The 14,038-nt window shown below is 47.7% G+C and overlaps 1 protein-coding gene and 1 long non-coding RNA gene across 3 annotated transcripts in view; both read left to right on the top strand.

The window, feature by feature from the left end:
- The window catches only part of Fbln5 (fibulin 5), a 64,126-nt gene extending 51,839 nt beyond the window's left edge, over positions 1 to 12,287 (top strand). For both annotated transcript variants that reach the window (XM_048362972.1, XM_048362970.1), the window contains 3 exons: positions 848 to 974; positions 4,030 to 4,225; positions 11,337 to 12,287. In XM_048362972.1, coding sequence (XP_048218929.1) covers positions 848 to 974; positions 4,030 to 4,225; positions 11,337 to 11,498 — 485 coding nt within the window. In that variant the 3' untranslated portion in view covers positions 11,499 to 12,287. The remainder of the gene's footprint in view (positions 1 to 847; positions 975 to 4,029; positions 4,226 to 11,336) is intronic.
- LOC125363657 lies at positions 4,232 to 6,609 on the top strand. The gene is made up of 3 exons (XR_007213263.1): positions 4,232 to 4,457; positions 4,492 to 6,128; positions 6,167 to 6,609. It is a non-coding gene; the product is annotated as an uncharacterized LOC125363657 (long non-coding RNA).
- Positions 12,288 to 14,038: the final 1,751 nt, after the last annotated feature.

Below are 14,038 nucleotides of genomic sequence, written 5' to 3'. Positions count from 1 at the left end.
ACGGTGGAGTGGTAGATGGCACCTCCTGGGGGCGGGCTCCTGCCAGACCAGGCGGATCTCTGCAGCCTCTTGGAGCATTGCTCCAGACTCAACCACAACTTGGGATCAGGCCCTACTTGGAGACCAGAGCTTGGGTTTCTCACAAGGCCTCGTGGGGACTCGTTCGGCTTGCCTTTGTTGACTTCCTAGCAGCTGAATGCTAGTGAGATCTTGTACACATGAGAAACCTAGTGAGGTTCCTCAGAGGATCCAAACCCCGGGCTGAGAAAGAGCTTGATGGTGATTGTCCAGATTGGCAGCCCCCTACTCTCCCTGCTTGGGTCTATTCCGGAATCAGCTGCTCCGTGATCAGCCTCCTGGAAGCTGCCTTATCCCAAATACTGAGTGAGCCTTCTCCATGGTAGTGTTTGAGCAATAAAAATATCATGTGAACTACAAATGGGAGTCATCTGTATAACCTTATATTTTTTCTAGTGGCCAAATTAAAAAGCAATAAAAAAATGACACAGGTAAAACGACTTTAAACACTGCAGTTTATGTAGTATAGCCAATCCCAAAAAATCTCATCATTTTTGGCATATATTCAGCATAAAAATGACTGATGAGATACTGAATATATATGCATATATATATAAATTAATGGAGATCTACTATGTGTTTCTTATAGCTTATCTTGGTTTATACTACCTACATTTCTATTGCCCAGTAAGAGCCACAGGGGGCCAATGCCTGCCATATTGAGTAGTGTAACTCAGTAAGGCCCAAGTGTCTCCCACTATTTGACTCTACACACAAGGTCTGGGACCAACACTTTGCTTTTATTTTTTTTATCTGCCCCACATTTCAGACATCAACGAGTGTGAGCACCGAAACCACACTTGCACCCCGCTACAGACGTGCTACAATTTACAAGGGGGTTTCAAATGCATCGACCCCATCCGCTGTGAGGAACCTTACCTGCTGATTGGTGATAAGTAAGTCACCACTCACCCTTGGGTGGGTGAGGGCCCCAGCTCAGGTGGCTGATCCTGTCTTGTAAAGGAGAATGCACCAGCCAAGAACTTAGGAGACCTGACTATGCATGTGTGTGTGTGTGTGTGTGTGTGTGTGTGTGTGTGCATGCACGCATGTGCCATATGTGTGTCTGTGCACATATAAACTCTCTTCTCCTGCCACTCCCCCTACTCATGCCTCAGCTTCATGAAGATTATCTAGGAAGCTAACCTAATAGAGCATCAGGATTCATGAACTTCCTTTTCCCTTTCATGGCTATGTCTTTCAGAGCTGGGCATCTCAGATGAAACACACTGAGCCTTCCTTGCCTAGGGATCTTGTTAGAGTACATATTCAAGATGTAGTAGGCCTGGGGCAGGACCCATGCTTCTGCCTTTCAGACAAGCTCCCGGGTGGGGGTGTGTGTGTGTGTGTGTGTGTGTGTGTGTGTGTGTGTGTGTGTGTGTGTGTGTGTGTGTGTGTGTATTCTCAATACTTGAGGATATTTAGTTTGCGCTAAGCAGGTTTCTGATTTCATCATGGCCAAAGCCTCACAAAATCACCAGAGGCTATGTGCTAGCATGGAGAAGACAAAATAAAGAGAAGACATCTTCACTAAGGTGAATGTGCTAGGACATTGTTTTCTGAGTCTGGCATCCTACAAGTTCCTTTTCCTTCTCTTTTCTTCTCTTTTAGCCCCTTTGAACCATATCAATTCCATCTCAGCACACACACACACACACACACACACACACACACACACACACACAACCTCTCTCCAGTCAGCTACACAGTTCCCATCCGGAGCAACTCCCAGTCCTCTCATAGAGATACTGAGATGCAACAGCCACACTCCTCCAGCCCTTCTAGTCCGAGGCATTTATAAGAGGCCTGGCTTATTAGTGTGGTTTCTGCTTTGATCAAAATGGGCAAAAAGATAAATCCAGGACAGGTCAATCTTTCAGAACCATCTTCCTTTGTTAAGAGCCGTGCTTCCAAGCATCCCTTTAGAACAGGACTCTTGGACCTCTGGTTCAAGGGCCCTTTGTAGCCGAGCAGAGAGCAGGCTGTTCTCGCCAGCCTCTGTGCCTGGTTCTTTCTGGGTTTGTCTGTGCTGTGACTGAGAACTGGTCCTGTTCTACTGACAGCCAAGTCTCATCCCTGGCACTGAAAATCCTTGGTTCTTCTCTTCTCAGCTTCTTGCCTGCCCGCTCAGGTGTCCTGAGCTTCTGCCAGTCAGAACAGGACTTGCTCTCACCGTCACCCCTGCCCACGTGCGCAGCTTCCCTGCCTGTGCACACACACTTCCTGCCAGATGGAAGGCATTCCTTCTGTCTCAGCAGACCCCGTCCCATCTTTCAGATGTCTGCTCCAAAGCCCCTTGGCCCAGCTATTCGTGATCCTCTTCATCTGAGAACCAGCGATCCCGCCTCCAAATTTCTTTTAGGAAGTAATTATTTTCTGTGTGACACATGATGTTTTAATGTGGCCATCTTGGCACCAGAGATATTTTGACTTAGTGATTTGGATGCAGCCTTAAAAAGAAACGATATTTGGCTAATTCTTTGTGTTTCTTTTTCATTTGTTAACTCTTAGTGGAGCTCCTGCTCTAGGCAAGGTGCTGTGGGTTTTGCCCTCATGGAGCTCAGTGAAGCAGAAGAAAGGGACATTAAGCAAACTGGTACATAAACGAATTCACAGTAATAGACTGGGACAGGTTCTCTCAACGGAAAGAACGGATGTTTACAAGAAAAGGAAGAGGAGGCTAGTAGATTAGTGGACTTGGGAGTGTGAAGGCTTCAATGAGGAAATGACCTTAGGGCTAAGCTGGAGAGGTGAGCTGATGTTAACTGAATGGAGAGTGGAAGAGCAGAGGGAAAAACATGTACCAACGAAGGAAGAAGTTGAGTTGCTGTAGCCTGAGGAATGCAGGTAGTGAGAAGTAGAAAGAGAAGTTGACCGAGGCCAGATCCTGTAGGGTCCTGGAGGCTAAAATGGGCATTGAATGTTCACTTGAGTTGCAGCAGGTAACCCTGAAGAGTCTCACACAAGGAAAAGAGCTCGTCTGATTTATGTTTGTCAAAGGGCGCTCTGACCTGTTGGGAGGCCACCCCAGGGATTCAGGTGAGGGATGACGGAGGCTTGGATGCCCATGATGGTGGAGATGGTGACCAGGAGTTAGATTGGGATCTTTTTTTGACCAATAGGTTGTGTGGAGAGAGAGTGCTAGAAAACCAACAATATTAACCTGCAGTGTTGGCCACAGAGGCACAGGTCCACAGCTGTCTATTATGAATTGCACCTCTTACAAGGAGTCTCAATAATGAGGAGAGAGAGAGAGGGAGAGAGAGGGGAAGAGAGAGAGAGAGAGGAGAGAGAGAAAGAGGGTGACTAGGGATAAATCAGGTGGCATTAGATGTCAATGGTTTTATATGAGGACATGTTGCAGTTAGTGTTTCAAATTAGCTACTTTCTATGATAGATAATGTATGTTTCTAATTTATTTCTCTCAGTAGAAAGTAAGCTATTTGAAGTCACAGTCTTATTAAATTTCCAAGTGTGTAATGTCATGTCTTTGTACATTGTAAGTTCTGAGCTTTTGTTTATCAAATGGAAAGACTCAATTATATTCCACACAGACTGGGTTAAGTACAATAGGGAGTATAAGAAGATCCACGAAACTCATTTATCTAATGTAATTTTCACTTTTAAAATGGTCTTAATGAGCATCTTTGGGATGGGAAGGGAAGGAGCTACGTGACCATCAGCATATTTTAAGGCTGTTCCAGTGTTCTGAAAACCAGAAATGTAATTTATATCCTCTAGTACCCAGTATATCTGATGCTAGAAAATGCTGTTCTGTAGGAAGCAGAAATCATCTACAGGCTGGAGACTTCTGAGAATAGAGCCAGCTCTTCAGGTATAGCATTTGGTGATCGGAAAGGGGTAGCCTCATTGTTCTGAGTGAGAGTTGAGGCACCACCAGCACCCGGAGAGGATTTGCTGAGCTTTCTCCTGTGATTTCTCTCCCACCAGCCGTTGCATGTGCCCTGCTGAGAATACTGGCTGTAGAGACCAGCCCTTCACCATCTTGTTCCGGGACATGGATGTGGTGTCAGGACGTTCTGTTCCTGCTGACATCTTCCAGATGCAAGCCACAACCCGCTATCCTGGAGCCTACTACATTTTCCAGATCAAATCTGGGAATGAGGGTCGTGAATTCTATATGCGGGTAAGAGAGAGCGGTGAGCAGTGAGCACCATCTTTAATGATGGGTGGGTTTGTCACAGGAACAGGTAAGAGTGCATTCAGGAGGGGCAGGTGTGAAGGAGTCAAGAACGCCAAGTCCTGTTTCCATCACTTCCTGTGTGGGCTTTGGAAAGATGCTTTTCCTCCTCGAGCTCCAGCATCCTCATGACTGGAGTGAGAACTTAGGCCAGCATGCGATCATGGTTTTTTTTTTTGTTGTTTTTTTTTTGTCTTCTTCTCCTAAAAGAGTGCAGGAGAAAATCCCATCTCAATTTATTCATCCACCTGACAAATATTTATGAGGTGCCTACAAGGTACTTCTAGAAAGTAAGGCTATAGTGGTGAAGAAAATACTCCCAAATTCTTGCTCTTGTGGTTCTCACATGCCAACAAATTGGAAAGATGCAGCTCATGGAGGTGGACTCTTAGTGTTATCTGTGTAGTGGCCGACGTGACTTTCAAAATCGAATTGCATTTTAAAATCGAAATTAAATCAAGGTTACATAAAATGGCAACTTTGGTTCTTCTATGGCACCAGCCACATTTCAAGTGCTCTTTAGCACTTGTGGCTACCATTTTGGATAGCTCAGATATAGACACTCTATCATTATATAAAGCTGGATAGAGCTGCATTGACTTAACTGTACCAGTAGAACAAGTCCTAAAATATCTTCACTGTTGTTGTTTTTTTTTTACGAATTATATACACTTAATACCATATATAATACGTATGTAATTGAGATTTATCTCCTACATTCCTTGGAGTGATCAAGCCTCTTTAGAAACCCTGGCTTAGAGTGATATCACCTTTCAGCCTGAATTTGGACGCTTGTCTAACAAGCAGATTTCAGAGCCTCCTCTCCAGGGAACCTGTTTCAGAAGATAGCAGGAGAGGCCCAGTCCGGGTTGTAACAAATAACCCCATACTTGGTGGCTTAAGTTGACAGAAAGTTATTCTCTTGTAGTTATATGAGTCAAATGTCTAACATCCATTTCCCTGCCATGAACTCAAGGCGCTGAGCTCCAGATGCGCTAGAGGAAAGTCCCTTTGTTGCTTACTGTCGCTGCTAGTGGCTGCCTGACCCTGGCCTTATCCCCTTATATCCCCGGCCACACTGTTTCCTCCTCTCCTATACACATCAAAGCTCCCTCTGCCACCCTCTTAGAAGGACAGGTGTGGTCAGAGGTGAGGCTAGTCCGTATCATCTGGGACAGATTCCCTGTGTCCAGATTCTTAATCACACCTACAGACCCTCTTTTCCTTATATAATAACCAGACTTGGGAGCTGGCTATGTTTGGGGCTATGATTTCATATATTATGCTAGGCTGCTGCATGTCTAGCAGAAGATTCATGTGAACCTCCAGGTATGGGGGGGAGGAGCCAGGGGGGCTGCACTCAAGACAGTCCCATGAAAGTGTTCCCATTTTTACCAGACAGTGACACAACAGCCCCATGTCAGAGCGCTCAGTCCCATCCCCAGCTCCAGACAGATTCTTTCAATTTGCCTTTGCAGAAACAGTGGAAAGAACTGATCAGAAAAGGTCTCAGGGCCTGGGGTACCCTCACTAGTGTATTTTTGGGAACCACATCTTGCTTGTACAATCCAAGGTGCTCCTGTAGACCTGGCTCAGTAGACCATGACCATGACCGCAGTGTTGAGGGCTTGGGAAGAAGTGTGTGTGTGTGTGTGTGTGTGTGTGTGTGTGTGTAGAGTTTCTGCAGGATGAAAGAGGCAAAGCTGTGTTCTTTTCTCCAAACTTATAATTACCACAGCAGAACCCACCTTGAGATGCCTCTGTGGGCTGCTGTCATCTGTCATCCGAAGGACACAGTGTCACAGGACAAATTTTGAATATCCATGGTCACCATTATCCCTTGCCTCTGGTCCCCACTCCAACCCTGAGCAAGTCAGGGGTCTGCAGGGCCTTTCAAAGGCAAGACGACACTCTCCATGATTCCACCCACGAGTACCCCTCTACCCAACAGCCCTTGCGCCTGTTGACGTGAGAGGCACCTGGGGATGGTGGGAAAGGCAACTGATCTTTTCTGGAATGGATAGGAGCGACATCCCCTTCCTGGGAACTTGTTTGGGGTCCAGACTGTCACATAGCAAGGGCTCCCTGGGAACTCAGAGACCAGCGTTGTACAGAGCTTACACCTCTCCAAAATGGCGAGAAGGGCCCAGTGCTTTTGCGTTTATTCAGAAGAGAGATGTGAGGACACCAAGAGAACGAAAGGACATTGGCTGAAGGTACTCAAGGATGGGGGTGACTCCTGGCCCCAATGTCCCCCCTCCCCCTAGATCCTAGGATGAGAAAAGAGGCTCTGGGACAGGTGGCTGTGGCTCAACCGTATCATCCTGGCTCCTCAGAAGGCTGACATCTGAGGGTCATGGTGTGAAGCCAGACCAGGCAAAAACGTCCATGAGACTGTTTATCTCCAATGAACTACGAAAAATCCAGAAGTAAAGCTGTGGCTCAAGTGGCAGAATGCCGGCCTTGAGCAAAAAAGCTAAAGGACAGTGTCAAACCCTGAGGTTAGACCCCAGTACTCCCGGCACACACACCCATGGAAAAGAAAAAGTAAAGGCTTGGGGGAGGGCCCTGAGGCAGAAGAGGAAAGGGCAGAGGAGCCAGAGAGAGACACTGGCCTGATAAAGCTGGCCTTGAATGTTCAAGCTGTCCCCAGGCATGGGACTTCGCCAGGAGGTCAGTCACAGGAGCCTAGCAAGGCTGCAGGCTCCAGGCTCCCTGGCTTCACTCTGTGTTCTCCAGGGTACCCCGACCACATGACCAGGAGTGTCACCCAACCTCTCTGGGCCTCAATTTCCTCTTTTGTAAAGAAGGGTTCTCAACAGTATTTACATTCGGATTAGATGAGTTCATCCACTTAGCAGAGCTCCTGGTCCACAGAATGTCCTTTTTTTTTTTTTTTTAATCTAACAAGTGGCATTTGGCAGGGGTGAAAGAGTCAAGAGCTTCCCCTTTCTCTGCCTGCTGACTCAAACCTGCGCACACGCGTGACATCGCATCGTTCACCTCTAGTTCCTCGAGTGTCCTGTTCTCTCATCCGAGGTCCTGCTGGCCTAGGTGGGAACTTGAGCCTCTCCGCCTCGGTCAGCATCAAGTTTCTCCCTGCCTGGCCCAGAGCAAGCAGCCTTCTTCTGGCCCCTCCTCGAAGGAACAGCATTAATGGTGGCTCCTTCGGTTTAGGTGGGGGCATGGGTGGGTCCGGCAGGATCTTACTCAGTTGTTACCATTATTAGAACTGGGCATTGGTGGCCTTCCAGGGGCAGTCACTCCACAGGACAACCAGTGGGTGTTAGGGGATTTGTCTGACTAGTCCCTGAATGGGGGAGGGGAGGGGTGGAACCACCTCATGCCTCTTAACCCCTCTTCAGAGCGCTGTGACCCACGCAGACTTTTGGAAGTGTGCTGGTAGAATGTGCCTACACCCAGGCAGGCAGTCCCTACTCGGGGCCTTTACAACTCTCTTTAGAATGTGGGGTATACTTATTTACACTTAAAACGTGCGGTCTCAGAAGGAATTAGGATAGTGAGAGAAATCCGTTTTAATACCCAGTCACAGTAGAACATATTCGAGAAAATACTCATCATTGTCGTGTAGACGCTGGCTGTTGCTATGGCTACTGCTGTCGCTACTGTTGATGAGAAGCTATGAGCCCCTGGGAGCCCTAGAGCATCATGGGACAGGGGGAAGGGCTCGAGCCCCTTCCACCCTGAGATTCACTGATTTTTTTTTTTTTTACAAGAAACTCTTGGAATGAGTGTTATCTCATTCACAAGGCAAGTTACTGTGCACATGTACACACGTACGTACTCACCTACATATACACGCACACACATGCATACATGCATATGTACACGCATGCATGCCTGGGGCCACCTGCCCCCCCCCACAGGCTCCTTGGGACAGACTACTGGTGATTAATTTTCACCTAGTGGCTTGGGGGGGGGGCGGGTATAGTCAGGGCCAGAAGGAGCACGATCATGGGGTTCGGCCGGTGGCAAAATGTATATACTCCATGGCACACACGAACCAGGTAGAAGGAGCACGATCATGGGGTTCAGCCGGTGGCAAAATGTATATACTCCATGGCACACACGAACCAGGTGACAGGGGCCAGGGAAGCTGACTTGTTCCTGCTAGGCTGCTTGCCTCCACATGTTAGGCAGTGCCATCCTCCAGGGTGATTCTGAACGAGCCTGCGTGCATGTGGGAGCAGGCCCAGGAAAACACAGATGGGGCAGGTCATGGTAATGTTCTCCAGTTCTAGTTAATGCCACCAGCATGTGGTCATGCTCCTGTTTTCTTCCATTGCACTATTCACTGGGCACTACTGTCAATGAAGATTTGAGTCAGGCACTGAGAATTCAGACACAAACAGGATGGAAGCTTCTGCACACACACACACACACACACACACACACACACACACACACACACACACACACACACTCAAGGGGGAGAGGGGGCAGGGAGAAACAACCGAGCTCTTGGAACATAAATTCACAATGCCCAAGTGAAGCGAGCACCACAGGATGACAGGAAGTGGAGAGGTGCTGAGGCCTTCTTGTAGAGCACAGGGACCGAAGCAAGCTTTCCAGAGTCAGACATTCTAGTGCCATGCCCCAGTTTGTGACCTTCTGTAGTATCCTTCCCTGGTTTCCAGTGCAGGGCTGGGAGGATTAAATAAGAGACCAAAAACCTGACATCACATCACCACGGTCATTTTGAATCTGTGACCAGCAAGGCCAGCAATGACCAAGGGTCCTTGGGGCAGATATTTCATGAGGGCCCAGACCCGGCCCTCAAAACTCAATGTGGAGTGAGAGGTGACTGTCCTCAGCTCTCCTGGCAGGCACTTGCGCTCTGGCAGGTGCTTGTGGGCAGGTGTTTCCCAGGGCGGCAGCTCTGACCCTAAGGTCAGATTCATTGATCTCTAAGGTTACACATTCTTTCATACACTGGAGCCATTTTCCAGGAAATCCAAAGGAATAACTTAGAAGATTCCACAAACTTCATTCCCACTTTGTACCTGAGGCTCTGCAAATTGTCTCCCAGAGGCCTATCCCACGAACTCACTGTCCTCAACGTTGGCCTCTGTCCCTGCAAACAGTGAAAACTGGTGAGAGATTTGCATATGTAAATGCTGTGGGCATTTCCTGGTGTGGCCAAGTCCTGGCCTACGCTTGAAGGTTTTGCAAGGGCAGACAAGGAAGTCCAAGAGATCACCTGCACACAGAAGTGCCAATGACAGGGAGGCTGACGGGAACACAGAAAGCCAATACCAAGAGGAAACTGCGAGGTTGTAAAAGCTGCCCAGCGGACAAGGGAGGTCCTAGTACCTGGCGTGCACCTGTCATGCCAGCCCTGCCTCTGCTATACCAGTGGCAGTCCTTGGGGACTGTTCAGATATTCCCCAAAGGAACAGGAACTTCCTTCATGGAGACATGGCTTTATACGCATCAAGTTCCTTCGTTTCACAGAGCCTGTTGCTTTCGTTTTCTGGACACCACAGCCTCTGGGAAGTGATTGTCCAGTCAAACCTTATTCTCCCTCATGATATTTCCTCTTCTGATGTCCTGCATTTGTTTATCCCATGGGCCCAGAGCATCTCTCATTTCAGACAGGGAGAAGAGGCAAAACGCTGTCTCTTCTGGTAATTGAAAGTGGCAAGGCGACTTTGATGGGACAGACATGCCTAACAGGCTCTTCTCCAGAGTAGCCAGGTGACCCGAAGCAGTTAACATGACTGAGCCTCAGTTGGCTTATTTATGAACAGATCATGAGCCATACCTTTAGGACAGCCCTTAGACAAGGGCAGCTGGGGGCCTTCACTAAAGTCCTATGCTTTTAGATCAGCACTTTTTTGTTGTTGTTAGAGTATACACAAATTCCCTTTGAATTATATCAAGCTCAATAGATCTGGAATGGGGCCTGAGAATCCGCACTTCTGACACCTCCACGGTGACCACACTTACAACAACAAGACCTTTAAGGGTTCTTATGAGGATTAGAACAGTGGAAGCCCATGGGAATAACTAGAATAGTTCCTTACCTCTCCCTTAGTGGCGCTGAATTGATGCCAGCCTTTTCTCCCTCCATCCTTTAAAGTTCTAGGAAAAGGTTCCATGGGGCTGAAGGGTTGGCTCAAGTGGTAGATCATCTACCTAGAAAGTACCAAAGCCCTGAGTTTGATCCTCAACACTTCCAAGAAAGGAAGAAAAGATCGGGCGGGGGCGGGGGGGGGGGGGAGGAGGAAAGAGGAAAAGATAAGAAAAAAGAAAACTAGTCCATGGAAGTGAAAAGTTCACATGACATTATTCACTGCTCAGTGACAAAGTTATAGAAGATACAGCTGGAAGTGATACAGAATTAGACAAGGACTCAACAAATGTCACCTCTCCTAGACATTACTTAAAATTAGAAGGTCTTGGGCACCAGGCGCTGGTGGCTCTCGCCTGTAATTGTAGCTATTCAGGAGGCTGAGATCTGAGGATCATGGTTCAAAGCCAGCCTAGGCAGGAAAGTCCATGAAACTCTTAGCTCCACTTAACTACCCACAAGCTGAAAGTGAAGCATTAGCTCAAGTGGTACAGGTCAGCCTGGAGCATAAAAGCTCAAGGGCAGTGTTCAGGCCCTGAATTCAAGCCACAGGATCAGGAAGGAGAAAAAAATAGATAAATTGCTTTTGATGTTATTTGTTTGAAAATTACTGATCTGATCTAAAGCTTTATTTTAGAGCTGAGGCCTGGGAAGATGAAGTGACAGCCTTGAATTGTGCAGCAAATGTGATCAATGACCCAGTTATCCCTTGGCATGGTGAGGGGTTGACTCCAAGACCCTGGAGGATACCAAAATCTGCTGACGCTCAAGCCTCTTATTAAAATGTCATAGTATTTGCATATGTGCACAGATGACCTATGTACAACCTCTCATACACCTTAAGCCATCTCTAGATTGCTTATTTACCATGTGAATACTAAGGACTTAGTCGGAAGAGTCGGAGGGAAATCTTGGCACTACTGATGTGCAACTTTCTGCTAATGTCTCCCCCTCTGTCCACAGCAAACAGGCCCCATCAGTGCCACCCTGGTGATGACACGTCCCATCAAAGGGCCCCGGGACATCCAGCTGGATTTAGAGATGATCACTGTCAACACCGTCATCAACTTCAGAGGCAGCTCTGTGATCCGACTGCGGATATACGTGTCGCAGTACCCGTTCTGAGCCTCAGGCCTCAGCCTGGGACACTGCCTTTCACCAGCACCAAGCCACAGGAGAAGAGAGGAAACGAGCAAGAACGAGAGCGAGACAAGTTGCACTTTTCCTGCTGAATGTTTCCAGAAGAGGCAGCCTGGTGTCCTGACCCCTGCCTTTATTATCGTCACTCTGAAGGACATCCCAGCCCCAGCTCTTAGGATACAGTTATCAAAAAGTATTATTGTTGGCTGCCCTGATGTGAGCTCATCAGCAATCTTCAAGGCCTTCAGTGTGTTCCCATCTTTTTTTTCAAAGGAGAATAGATATGGTTGGCTGGGGTATGAATCTGTTGTGTTCAAAGACTGTGAACATTGCTCTCCTCTTCTACTTCTTCTGTCTCTTGTTGCATTGCTGCTTTGCAAAGGCCCAAGAGATTTCGGGGAATGCTGGGTCTAGCTAGTTTGCTTCTTGCGTGTACTGAGAAGGCTAGGGAAACAAACCACAGCAGGATGTAAGGGTTTTTAGAGAATCTATTTCAAAACCGTGTCTGGTATGGTCAGCCATAAAAGAAGTTTTCGGTGTCCTTAAATCCGTATAACTGTTTAATCTTTCCTTGTGCATTCTGAGTATTTTTTAAGTGACAGAATTCTTTTAAAAGGCCTCAGGCACCTGTTAAGTTCTGTCTTCCAGTCCCAGACTCCCCTACTTTTTTTTTTTTTTTTTTGAGGACTCCTTAATCATGCTTTTTTCCTAGAACTTTTACTCAACTGGGTTGGAAGGCAGAGTTCTCCAAAACCGATTAAATATTTGAAGAGATCTTGTGTTTGGTTCATTTTGACACTGCCGATGATCCCGCTCTTGGGGTTGGTTTTTATTTTATTTAAACTTGTTTACCATTTGGTGGTTTGGGAAGGGCTCCACGGGGCTAGACTCTCCTCCATGCTGGCAGAAAGCTGACAGGCAGTGGGAGGTGGGGCCGTGACAGGCCGAGGATGAAGTTACGGGGAAGCCATGGGAAGCACTGGCAATCGCTCTGTGATGATGGCTATTCGGAGGACTGCCACAGGGAAGGGAGATATCCAAGTCAGCGCCCCCAACCCTACAGGCATGCATGGAGAACTGAGAGCTTTGAGAGAAAAACAGATCACCCGGGAGTCACCTCCAAGACCGAGGCTGATCTTCAGTAGCGACTGTGCAGCAGGCTTTTTAAAACGACGTATAAGCCAAGCACCATTGGCTCACGCCTGAGTCACTTCCTGGCTGCTCAGGAGGTTGAGATCTGAGGATTGTGGTTCAAAGCCATCCCAGGCAGGAAAGTCTGTGAGACTCTTATTTCCAGTTAAACACACACACACAAAAATCTAGTAGTAGAGGTGTGGTTCAAGAGGCAGAGTGCTAGCTGTAGGCAGTAGGACCCAGGCCCTGAGTTCAAGCCCTAGCAGCACCAAAACCAAACAAAACCAGCACCAAACCAAAACAAAAAACAGAAAAAACCAATGAATATTAGTCATTACTGAAAATGCCTTGTTAAAAATCCTGGAAGCCAGGTGCTGAGGTCTCACGCCTGTAATCCTAGATAGTCAGGAGACTGGGATCTGAGGATCACAGTTTGAAGCCAGCCAGGGCAGGAAAGTCTGGGCACTGTCCCTGAGCTGCTCAAAGCTAATACTCTACCACTTGAGCCACAGCTCCACTTCTAGACTTCTTTTTTTTGGGAGGGGGTGCTTTATTGGAGATAAGAGTCTCGTAGACTTTCTTGCCCAACTGGCTTTGAACTGAAATCCTCAGGTCTCAGCCTCCTGAGTAGCTAGGATTACAGACATGAGCCACCAGTGCCAGGCTTGTGAGACTCTTATCTCCACGAAGCTATCAAAAAAAAGCCAGAAAATTTGGAAGTGGTATTGTGGCTCAAGTAGTAGAGTGCTAGCCTTGAATAAAAAAGAAGCTCAGGGACAACACCCAAGCCCTGAGTTCAAGCCCCAGGACTGGCACCAAAAAAAAAAAAAAAAACCCAAACAAACCTAGAAAGAGAGATGGACAGATGTGGCTGAAGCCACCTTGCCCTCCCCATCTTTATAGTTCCCCACAAGGCTCAACATTCTTTTCCTTACCAAGGACTTGGGGTTTTCCTCCTTCCAAAGCTTAGATGCATGGACAGGTGCTAAGAGCATCATTAGCACAAGGGACAGACCGGAGAACAAGGTTGGGGCTACTGCCTTCCTGGCTCCGCCCAAGAGCCGTGTGTGCTCCCGGGAGCTGAGCCTGTGTCTGCTCACATCGCACCCATTGGTAGTGTATTTCTTAAAGCCCCCACCGTGACAGGGGTTGTGCTCCAGGCCTCAGGGTTCATAGGCAACTTGTGCATTAATCTTAGTCACTGCAGCACCTGCCTTTCTCACCCCCTCACCACACCCTCAGTTCTTGTTCATTATTTTTCTCTATCATCAAAAATGAAACACATGCAAACCCCAGCGGCGCCCCTGGTCCCGCTCAGGTAATGTTGGCCCAGAAGTTTCCAAATTTGAAGCTCACCGAAAAAGGGTGAATTGCTTCAGATTTGCCAAGAC

Source organism: Perognathus longimembris, chromosome 14, assembly GCF_023159225.1.
Source record: "Perognathus longimembris pacificus isolate PPM17 chromosome 14, ASM2315922v1, whole genome shotgun sequence".
NCBI classification, from domain to species: domain Eukaryota; kingdom Metazoa; phylum Chordata; class Mammalia; order Rodentia; family Heteromyidae; genus Perognathus; species Perognathus longimembris.
This window is presented reverse-complemented; position numbering and strand designations above follow the sequence as displayed.